Source organism: Bacillus rossius, chromosome 13, assembly GCF_032445375.1.
Source record: "Bacillus rossius redtenbacheri isolate Brsri chromosome 13, Brsri_v3, whole genome shotgun sequence".
Classification (NCBI taxonomy): domain Eukaryota; kingdom Metazoa; phylum Arthropoda; class Insecta; order Phasmatodea; family Bacillidae; genus Bacillus; species Bacillus rossius.
Window position 1 is genome coordinate 4,090,008 of NC_086340.1, and position 12,216 is coordinate 4,102,223.

A 12,216-nucleotide genomic window follows, 5' to 3' on the forward strand; every position below is an offset into this window, starting at 1 on the left:
ACCATTAAATGAACTTTTTATACTGTAACAGTTAAAACATAATACATGTTTTATACTTTTACACATCCAAAATAAAAACACCGAATTCCAATTTTTGTTACAATTAAAATTACAAATAATTAAATAGCGATGTCACTGCGATGTGTACAAATATCAAATAAAAACTTTCTGTAGTTGTGTACTCAAAGAAGTTCATGTTTAATAATCCCGATGATCTAATTTTCTGAGGGTTTGATTATATGAAATAAAACATTTATGTTCCTGCTTAACCTTGAGGTAAACTATTACCAAGAATTATGTACTCAGGAGTACTTTAAGTTCCAATAAAATATAGTTGGATTCAAATAATGTGAATATTTCTCAATAAGTAAGCAAATCTCACAAAACTAGTATCATCTAAATTCTTAGTCAGTATGAAATGTACCTTTTAATTTGACATCTCCAACACTTTCATTGATTTAGTACTTAATTTAAAATTTTGAAAATGCCTATTTGCAAACAGTTGTTTTAATAGCTTTCCAGTATTAGCTGCGCATATTAAGCACGGTAAAAAAAAAATGCCAAAAGTGATATAACGAGGTTAACTTGCCTGGCTTTAAAACCAAATAAATAAAATATTATACAATAACTTCATGCTTGTAAGTGCACACATATTTTAACTAAACACGCTTATTTATTTTATTTCAAAATAACTTTACTATCGACAGTGCAAGCTCTTTACATATTTTTTTACTAGTCTATAGTTCTATATAATTATTGTACAGCGAGACTGTAAGTTTGTTTGCAGAAAATCAACTAAAAAATTACCAGACTAGTTATACAAATTATATTTCACTGCTATGAAATTACATAATTCATGCTGAACGAACAACATAAAAACACATAAATTTGTTCGTTACCGAGGTTAGATGTTACTGCACGTGTTAATGACACATGAAACTACAGTAAACTCGTTGAATAACATCATGTCAGTGTTAAGAAGACTGCCGATTGTCGCTCTACCACTCTGGTTCTGGGGTAGAGCGCCTGCCTTGTAACTTGTAGGACCCGGGTTCGCGCCCCGGCTCCTCCAAGGCGGATTGCCCAGATAAAATGGTGGCATTTTCTCTGGTAGGAATACAATCCCTTGTAACAAGTCAGGCTACCAAAGAAACGGTGGGTGGAACAGAAAAAAACCTTCCGGGTGGCTTCCAAATGGGGAGCCCGTTTCTTTTCTTGGGCTCCCCATGCGGTGGCCATTCCGGGGGTTTCTCCGGGGGAACGGAGTTTTGCAAAAATATTTTTTGTAGTGTTTTAGTTTCTAGTAACTGTAGCATTATCATTCCAACATGTTATAAATAAAGCTCAAACAATCATTTAAAACATTAAAACAAATATATATACATAATACTGTGTGTGTTAAAGACAATCTTCCTTATTGAAAACTACGTGGTTTTTCAGAAATAATATTTTTAGGAATAAATGTGCCTATAAATATTTGTTTCGTCAAAAACATCTAAAATACTATTAGTTGCACTTGAAGATCGTAGGTCTTATTAAATTTATTACTTTCTCTGCAGCAATACATGATTATATTCTTTGTTATTCAAATTGATTAGCTATGAAGTAGAATATTGTGTCGTATTTTTTAATTAAATAACTAATTTTAATTGTAATAGAATTGAAAGTATGCAAAAAAATTCTTAAATTAATATTTTAAAATTTTTGGCTATTAAATCCCTTTTAAATATGCTACATTCCTATATTTATTTAATTTGCATTTTCTATTTACTAGACGTTCAATCAGTGATAAACATTTTATTATATACGTTTTATTACGATTTTTGATGCTTCAGACATAATATCTCGGTTTGGATTAAGAATTTCCACTTGCAGTTATAGAATTAGTGACACTTTTAAAACCATTAGTAACTATAAAATTTGTAACAAATTATAACTTTTTGAATAATCTAGACATTTTCATTGGTAAAAAACTTAAGCAAAAAGTTCTTTAAAACTTTTATAATATACATGTTTATTTTGTTAACACCGTTTATGTTTAAGATTTTTGTGAAAACTAAAGTAACCAATTATAACCAATTAGTTACTATGAACTTTATCAGTCTTTATCTGTATGATGTGTTGTTTCGTGTTCTGTCGTAAAGTTATTGATGTGTATCATTGTATGTCTTGTATAATGTGTTTTTGGTTGTTATTCTATGTGCTTATATGTGTCATTTTTAGTTTGTAAGTGTCGTTCGGCACAAAAAACCGAATTTCAATTTGATCTGACAGTTATAAAGAAGCATAGTAATATTTTTTTATTTCGTAATAGAAAAAGTACTTCATTTATAGCAGAGTTTATTTTTGAAAGACTGCAAACCTTTGTAAAGTCTTTGTCTCCCCTAGAGCGCCTGTGCTGCTTGACCTACTACACTACACAAAAATATTTCCCTCGAATTTCAGCATCTTAAAAATACATTTTTTAGACTTTAATTTAATACGGACATAATGTCCGTTAATATCGGAGATTTTTGTGTTCTATCACCCTAATAATGAAATAATTACATAAGAAAACCCTTGAACATTTGCGTTGGATTTGCACTAATTAAATAATGATCTACAATTACTTCAATTATTCGAGTGTGCAAAAATGTAAATTCTTTGAAGCTATTTACATTGCAATTTTATGATTAAGGCCGATTTCCTCATTCCGTGGAATGTATAAGAAATGTTCGTCCATTTTGTTATAGCAGTTTTCCGTTATGGTACTTTTCCGCCTTTTTCGAAGAGGCAATTATGGTAGTCTTCCGCGCCTCCACAGGACAGAGTTTTTACAATATCAGGCCAACGGAGGCGAACCCGTACGGATTATTCCGTTCACGTTGTTGCTGCGTTCGACCAATAGAAGCCGAGTATTTGGTTGCGGAGGTAGCCATGTTTGTTCATGTTCTAAATACGTTAAGACTGTTAAGTACAATAATATGTAGTGTTCTATTATTACTTGATGGTTTATTTTTGTTATATATGTAACATATGTTTGTTATGATATCGAGGCATTATATATATGTATATAATGCCTCAATATCATAACATAACACAAATATATATGTATAAAATTCATATTTCGTAACCTTGAAATGCAATCTAATTGGTTGCCATTTGTTACGTTACCATACATTGTGGAAGCAGCAGACGCGATAGTGAAAAGTTCTGGTAGATCCGTCTACGTTTACGTGATCCGTTAACGTTTCCGTACCGTTGTAGAACGGGCCTTATCGCTACTAACCACATAACCTGAGGTCTTACGAGTAACGCATATGTGTTAGTCCTTGAGAAAAATATTATCTGTGTTCGAGGAGGAGACTTGTTTTCATTTTGATAAGTTGTTTCATGAATGGAGCTTCTTCTCTCGAAAGAAACTTGTGAATGAACGGGGAAGAAAATCCTGGCCAGCATATTTCACGTTTTGTTTCCTTAGGTCTCTGTTTTGCAACATCATTAAAGACGAAGATTATGAAGCATTTTTAATAGTTAAATATATCTGACAACCTTTTTACATATATAATGGTTTTTGAAGTAATTCTTAGTTCGGCGCGCTGTGAAAAAAAAAATGATGAGAGTGAATTTTTATGATGTGCGCGCAATAAAATGTTCACAAAATTAATAAGATGCTACATACAAATAGAAAAAAAATTATGTGCTTTTACATCTTATACTTTAATTATTGATATTGGATACTAGTCTTAATAATTAAACATTCCGTTATTTTGAATATTAGTGAGAGAAATGGTATTTATAACTTTTTTTAATGTATTTAAGTAAATGAGTTTATGTTTCTTATCTATAATTAATTTGCATTAAAAATTATTACATTATTTTTATAATGAGGATTTTAATTCTTGGTTGAACCGTCATTTGCATGATGCCTACCTCCACCTTAATTTGGGATATATCTGTACACTCTATGGCATTTAGATACGTTTCTTTCTTTAGGTAAGACCATTCACGCTGGTATTTGAAGCTTGATTAAATTTTTATTCAGATGTAAACTAAAAGATTTTATTACGTTTTATAATTTAAAAAAAAAGCACTAAATCTTTGTATTATTTTCTATAAACCTTTAGTACCACGTGCAAAGGTAAGTTGCAACAGATATTTAATTTTTTTCTTAGTTTTTCTTTTAATTATAAATAATTTGATTTCATATTTTTACATTATTTACACCATGACAAAGTATTTTAACACCCACAAATAAAACTTGCGCGCGTGCACTACTAAACTCTTTACTCTACGTGCGGTATTTTAAATATTTAAACCATACTATAAAAATTACAAAAAAAAATTAAAAACCGCAACAATATTAAATGCTACATATTTTTTTTAAAAGAGCAAACGATTTTTAAGTAAAAAAAAAGTATTATATTGAGCTAACTCCCATGCACTAAAACTCTATAAAAATTAATTTATTTCCTGTCCACCTTAATTTTCAAGAGTGATGGTTAAAAAACAGCCTGTGACACTGAACCTTGTCGACCTTTTTTTTCTTTGCCTATAGTGGTGGGTTCTCCCTCTCCTCGTCTGATGAGCTCAGTATCTCGCAAGGGAACGATTTATCTGGGCTCTATTCCCCCCCCCCCCCCCCCCAGACATGGGGTCGTCGAGTGTATTTCGTTTTTCGCAGACGCGCTCAGTCGCACCGCGTCTGGATTTATTGCGTGTCATCAGCGCGGCAATTATTCTTGGCACGAGTCACGAGGCGGCTGTGATTAGCAGACACAGCCTTTTCCAAAGAAGGAATCAAGTATCACTGACATTAACTGCGTACATGACGAACATTTTTTTTTAAATTTTATTTCACTCTATTTATTTTTCATTGTGCCGTAATGATTGTAAATACTATTGCTCTCAAAACTGTGGTTTACCATGAGACTTGATAGTTATTCGAGTGTTTTTAAATACATTTATTTACATGCAATAATTTTAAAAAATGATTTAAATATCAACATAATTAAAAATTAGACACTTCATAAAGAAGGGGAAAAAAACTTGACAATATTTAACCTCGTCTAAAACAAATTGACCATATTCAATACGATGAATACCTACTAAAGACAAATGAGTCGAAAATAAAGACAATTTATTATAATGTAATGTTCTTTGGTTTTCTATGAAAGGCACACACACAAATTTATTCTTTTGAAATTGGAGAGTCTGAACAACTACCTTCATTTGGCGAGCGAACACTAGTAGTACGTTGAAAAGATAACTTCATTTATGGCCATTCGCAACTACCCTAGGTTTTCTGGACCACCATTTCTTGTTAATGGCTAACAATAAATTGTATTAAAATTCGATTCATATATAAAATTGTTATAATATCAATACAATTAAAAATAGTAGTAAGTTTAAATACCCTGAAACACATTCTTGTTCATTTAACAATTTTTTGTAGGATTGGATCCGTTGTAGAGTATTAACCACGAAGTCAGTTGCGTAGCCAGGATTTGTGTATGGGGGGTGTTAAGAAGCATGTATTAAAGCGGGGGGTCCGGGGGACCTCCCCCGGGAAAATTTGGATTTTAAGGTGTAAAATAGTGCTATTTTAGCAGTTTTCGGTTCTTAAATTTAAATATTGTAATGGTAAAAATTTTATTAATTTTAATATGAAATTTCTTTGAGTGATGAATAAGAAATTAATTAAAGATTTGTTTTAAGGGAGGGGGTTTGAACCCCTAACCCCCCCCCCCCCCCTGGCTACGCTCCTGCACGAAGTTAGCAATTGTCAAGAGATGTTATTGCTGAGACTTCAACGAAGTCACTTTCTACAGCACCGTCGCTATGTTTCAACGGCAAGAACATTGCGGAAATAAGTACAAATCAGAATTACCATCGTTAAACACAGTCACTGCCATAAAACACAGTCCTTTGTAGTTGTTTCCACGATAATTTCGGGTGTCACAGAGCGTGGATAGTAGGGGGTGGGCAGCGGTCCTGGACCACACAAAGAATAAGCAAATTAGGGTAATTAATCACTGTCACCTCCTCCCCTCACCGCTCACCATTAACCCTTCCCACCCCCCCCCCCCCCCCCAACCACTATTGGTGGTACTGGGACAACACAAAGCATAAATTCCTCGGGTAAGAATCCGAACCCAGTATAACTACGACAACTATTTTGTAGTGATACAGTTGTCTTCATGTAAATGTACCAGTTTACAAATATCTTTTATTTTAAATCAATGTTTCGCTTCCATTTCCAAAAAAAAAAAAATACAGTGTATATTTTTAACTGTGTGTAACTTAACGTAAACATATTGGATGTTCGTCTTTCTATATGTTATCGAGGGCCTTGTACAGCGAGATGAAGAGAAACTTGTTTTATAACTGCACAGAGTGTCGAGGGTTCGGTTTTCCTCCCCTGTTCTTCTCGCGTCCTCTGGAGATGGCCGTACTCGTCCTGCAGCGACTCGTGGCCACAGCAGTAGAGCCGGGCTTATGAACCACGCGAGGAATGCAAGAACACAAAAAAAAATTCAAACAGTTCAGAAATTGTGTTTTCAAATACTCGTTTATGAGCTACACAACATGCAAGAAACACACACACAACGTAAGTGTGTCCCGTCAGGCGGTAATGGTATAGGGACCACTAAGATTTTACTGAGCTCCAAAATATTTGCTTGACGTCTTAAGTGCTCACCAATTAAAGCCATGCCCGGAGTGTTGGGATCGAACCCTCGACCCCATTAACTGAGATAATATTAATATTGTTACGAACGAGCAAACATCATCCCTTACATCGCACCTCTGTCGCAACACACTACCTCGCTCTACTCGCACACAGCACAGTCCCGATGCACCAGTCTCCCCACGAAGCCAGTGGCACAGTCCCGATGCTGTATTTTCAACTTCTTTCCGTTTCAGCTTGCGTTTCCCTTCCACATTTGAAGTGAAGAACAATAATAAAAAACATTTAGACATGCAGATGTCGTGTGAATAATATACATGACGTTCTTGCTTGTTGAACTGTCACCGGTGAATTGAAATAATATTTTAAAACAAAATAAGTTTTCGTGATGGACATCACATGTATTATCAATTTCAAGTTGTAGGGCGTGGGGCATCTTCATGAAGGATTGTGATTATCTTGTGTTTTTTTTTTATTGAATCTTTGTATTCCTTGTGTGTTTCATAAACCCGGCCTGAGTGAACAGGTACGCTGAGAGAGTAATTTTTTTTCTCGTTGTGCTGCCTGCAGGGCTTCTTCTGACAAACGGAAACTGCACGTGAAGAGGCCGATGAACGCCTTCATGGTGTGGGCCCAGGCGGCCAGGAGGAAGCTGGCCAACCAGTATCCTCAGCTTCACAACGCAGAGCTCAGCAAGACATTGGGCAAGCTCTGGAGGTGAGCCTGTCCTTCCGCCAGGGTGCGTCCCCATCGCATGGTGAAGCCTGACCACGTCACTGCAGTGTTGGTCCGCCGAAACTGCACTGGAGTTGTATGTTCTCTCAATGATTCTTGCAATGTGGAAGATTCATTTGAATTGTTATTTTTGGCATACACCGCTGCTAGTTTGGACTGTACGTCTAAGATATTATCTTTGAAATATTTGTGAAATGGGAGTGCATGACGTGATGTAAGCTTTTGGACATATGCCATTGCTAAACACATTTGTTTAGCAATGGCGTATGTCCAAAAGCTTACCTCAAGTCTTGCACGTCTAAGAGAAAACCTGGAGGATGGACAAAGGAAGATGAGTACACAAACACACAGAGGAAAAGTCAAAATCAGCCGGTGTCAAATACGTTAAATGTAAACACAGCACAGATAAACCCGTGAAAGAAATCAGTCAGAACAACATCGTTTGTATTGTGCTGTGATATCCTTCTGGCTACTTACTTCTGCAGAATTATCTCTTCTGTCTTTAATTTAACATTTGACAATGGAATATTTTGGCTTTTTTTTCTGTGAGTTTGAGAATTAATCTTTCTTTGTCCTTTCCTCAGGTTCTCTCTCTATGACATACAGTCCAAACAAGCAGTGGTGCATGCAAAAAATAGTGATTTAAATACATTGAATTGAGTAGAAAATTCCTTGCGATCGGGGCATCAACCAGGAGGAAATGAGGTTTCACTCTACTATTTCACACCTCCCAATGCCATCACCTTCCCCTCAACACCATTCCACTCCTCGTAAACATAACTTAGAAATGAATCGGGGGTTTTGTAAAGAGCACCAATTTCTTTTTGATACATAAAATTAGTTATTAGTGTTGTTGTGTTCTTGAGACTTTTTTACTAAAATAATATTTTCTACACCATTTGTAGGGACACCTGTATTTCGCGATTTCATTTCATGTCAAGGTATTTCACAAAACACTGTAGCTTTTTCTAAGAGTCATGGCAAATTGTGAGGGTGCAGCAGTACGGTGACCACATTCTCATTGGCCCCGTCAAGAGCGGGACGACACCTCTCACCGACCTCAGCCAATAACCACAGGAGAAAAGCTACAGTATTTTGTGAAATACCTTGACACGAAATGTATTCGCGAAATACAGGTGTTCCTAACCATTTGATATGGAGAGGAAACCAATTCAATGATTAGTGTGACTGTGGTATGAAACTGAATTTAGTGTTTGTTTTGAAAAGGGCATCAGTCATCATTACTCATTTGCTATAGAAAAAAAAGTTTAAAAAGAAACCCCACTGTGCATTTAAAATGAAATTGCACTGTTATGTTTTACAGAAAAAGTGTTCAACATTTGAACATTGATAAATACTCAGTAAGAGAAACTTAAAATAGCTAACTCCTACTAATTATTTTATAGGTGTGTTCTCTTTGGATGCATAATGCGTTTTTTTTGCAAGCAATATTGTGAAGAATGGCTAAGTAAACCCCTATCCTGTAATGTGGGTCCGCTTAACAAAGGGTTTGTTGGTTTTAGTAAGGTGGGATGATAAGTGCGAAACTTGCTGGTGCTTCTAGCGTGAAATCGCCTCTAAGTGCAATGATCTACACTGGCATGCAGTCTTTATGTCGTACATAGATTAATGTAACATTAATTGGTGGACAATCGAGATAAATGTGTATTTAAAGTTACTTTAGTCTTTAAAGAATCTCACGGAGTTTCGTTTTTAGAATTACTACCTATTGTACTTATATTTGTTTAATTACATGTTAAAAGTATAATATCTCGGGGGATCGTAGAAGAATAGGTATGAAGAAAAAATTTATTTGCATAACGTCATAGGTTTTGAAGTAGCTTGGCTTCTGGCTTGTAGCCGCGTCCTTTGGCGAATAATTCACCGACGTTTCGGTCGACATTACAGTCGCCATCATCAGGGAGCAGTTACGGTGAATTATTCGCCAAAGGACGCGGCTACAAATCCAGAAGCCAATCCATCTACTTCAGACAAATGGCCGTGGAAAGCCTGCGAACATGTCAGAGGTTTTTTGATGTTAATTTTGTAAATTTATTATTTTCTTCTGAATCTTTTTTTCCCCCTCGAATATCGAATCTTTCGAATACCAAAGATTTGATGGTGTTTGAGGATTTGACTGGCCCGTCCCTAGAAGAAGGAGAAAGTATGGATGCCGCCCCGCAGACCACGTGACGTGCTGCACGGTCAGGCGTGGGAACTGGGCGCGGCTAACGAGGACCACATCTCCCAGTAGGGTGGGGGGTGGGGGGGACGTATCGGCGGCCGTCATCGGCCATTAGCGGCGCCCCTCCGCGGCGAGACGCCGTGTCGCGCATGCGCGTTTCATCAGCGGCGGCCGCGCCTTCTTACTGTCGTGCGGGGGGGGGGGGGGGGGGGGGGCTGACAGTCCCCGGGCCCGGACACACGGCATTCTCTCTCTCAGCGGACGACAGTTAGCATAAACTTATGTGCACACGCTAGATGTTATAATATGAAAAAAAAATTAATTTAATTCTGCATGCCAATATTCAATAGAAAAAAAAATAATAAAATTCCTGGAATGATATTATAAAAAAAAGTTGGAAATTTAAATTTTTTTTAAATAAATACTCTGTATTCAATATTAATATTGCTACATGTATAAACTAAATTATTTAATTTAGTAAAACAATAGACCTGCTAGGACCTTACAGGACATGCTAGGACTTGCTAGGACCTTACAGGACCTGCTAGGACCTGATAGGACCTTACAGGACCTGCTAGTACTTGCTGTTTGACGACCCCGTGTCGCTGGTGGGGTGTCTCGAGGTAAACTCGCCACCCCCTGCATGCTGAGAGAGAGGGGGGGGGGAGAGAGTGAGAGAGTGTGAGAGGGGGCTGAGGGAACGGCTCTCGGCTGTTGCCCCACATTCCAGGCCTCGTTATCACCGCCGCCGCCGGGAGAGCGCGTGTCTGGGGGCAGGCCCGGTGTTGCCAACCTAGTTACCCCCTCCCCACTCTCCTTGCCTTCTGGGGTTCCCATTGGCACTTTGGCAGGTGACGCTTCCTCTCTTAATACATACCGAGCTCCATGTATAGAGTTAAGGAAATTTCGCGCAATCATTTAGTCGCAGGTTTGAATGCGAACTTTCACACTCTCGCCCTGTGCTCGTGATTGGTCCGCAAGTTATCTGGACCAGGGGTGTAGCCGGGGGGGGGGGGGGTTAGGGGTTCAAACCCCCCCCCCCCTTAGCACCAAATCTTTAATTAATTTCTTATTCATCACTCAGACAAATTTCATATTAAAATTAATAAAATTTTTACCATTAAAATATTTACATTTAAGTACCGAAAACTGCTAAAATAGCACTATTTTACACCTTAAAATCCTAATTTTCCCGGGGGAGGACCCCCGGACCCCCCGCTTTAATACCGGGGGAGGGGGGGCATGCTTCTTAACACCCCCCATACACAAATCCTCGCTACACCACTGATCTGGACACGCCCCTCTACGACCGTGAGCCAACGATGTCCAGCTAGGAGAGAAGTAAGCGAATCAGCTAGTGCCAACTATCAGGGATAAAAATGTTCGCGCTGAGAAATCAACCAATGGGAAAGCAGACATGGGTTGAGCACACCTACAAATTCGAATTATACCCTGAGGCCAGACGAATCCGCGAAAATTTCCGGGTGTCCAATACATGTTCTTTTCGCGAAAATATTTCAATCCCAGCTGTGTGTTTAAACTGTGTAGCATTGTCTGTGTTCCGTGGTTGGCTGGGTTTATTACAGGCGCATGTCCGCTGTCAGCGCACCAATCAGAGTCATCAGCGTCCTGAATGGTCCGGCCAAACAGGGCAGCCGCCTGTCACAAGGGACCAATCACTAGCCCGGGCATACCTCATTGCGGTCTAATGAGAAATCAGATTATTTGGCGAAAATTACATGACACCATACATACCTACCGCTTTGTCCCATTGATAGGGAGCGGAAAAATTCGCTGTTTCAATGACTTGCAGGATGAACTCCATAGTTCTACGTACACTAGGTCAAATGTCACCCACTCATTGGCTGCTGTCTTGTGAGACGTCCCAACGTAGCAGCCTGTGATTCGATAAAGCTTTGGTCGGGTGTTTCTCATTGGCCCAGAGTCATCCAGGTGAGTTGTGAACCAATAGCAGAGGCAGCACTGAGGTATAACGATTTGTATTTTAGCCTATCGCTAGAGACCGGAAAAATTCGCGGATTCATTTCGCGATACGCTAAAATTCAAATACATATACCTTTAATCTGCTTTTTTTTAAAATTGGTTCACTGTTCATCCGGACGACTCTGGGCCAATGGGAAACACTCGGTTAAAAAAGTATCGTATCACAGGCAGACCAGTTGAGACGACTCACAGGTCAGCAGCCAATGAAAAGGTGTTATTTTCTCGAGTATACTGAGGACCGTGTAGTCAATCCTGAAGGTCATCGTAAACGCGAAATTTTCCAGTCCCTACCTATCGCTTAATGAATTCTGCGAATTTTTCCGGTCTCTAGTTACCACGTAAAATTATCGTCCGTAAACCGACTTTACAGGCAAGAGTGCAGATCTGCAACGGTAGTTTGTCCCGAGAACTGGGACAGCGAGCGACCGCAGCGCCGCGGCGGCGGGAAGGACAACTGCGGCCGGCCTCCCAGGCTCGCTGACGGCCAATTACGGGCCGGACAATCAATATCCCCGGCGGAGATGAACGACCGGCTGTTTTGACCGCCCGCTGGAGGCCGGACACGACCCCTTGTCGGCGCCGGAGACCGGCCCGTTCGGCCGGGGATTGACTCGTCAGCGTTCAG

At 38.6% G+C, this 12,216-nt stretch overlaps 1 protein-coding gene across 1 annotated transcript in view; it reads left to right on the plus strand.

Annotated features, from left to right (window-relative positions):
• LOC134538631 (transcription factor SOX-8-like) overlaps positions 1 to 12,216 on the plus strand; it is a 75,541-nt gene that overhangs the window by 34,902 nt on the left and 28,423 nt on the right. Inside the window, exon 2 of the mRNA XM_063380066.1 lies at positions 7,238 to 7,384. Within this exon, the coding sequence (XP_063236136.1) occupies positions 7,278 to 7,384 (107 nt within the window). The 5' untranslated portion in view covers positions 7,238 to 7,277. The remainder of the gene's footprint in view (positions 1 to 7,237; positions 7,385 to 12,216) is intronic.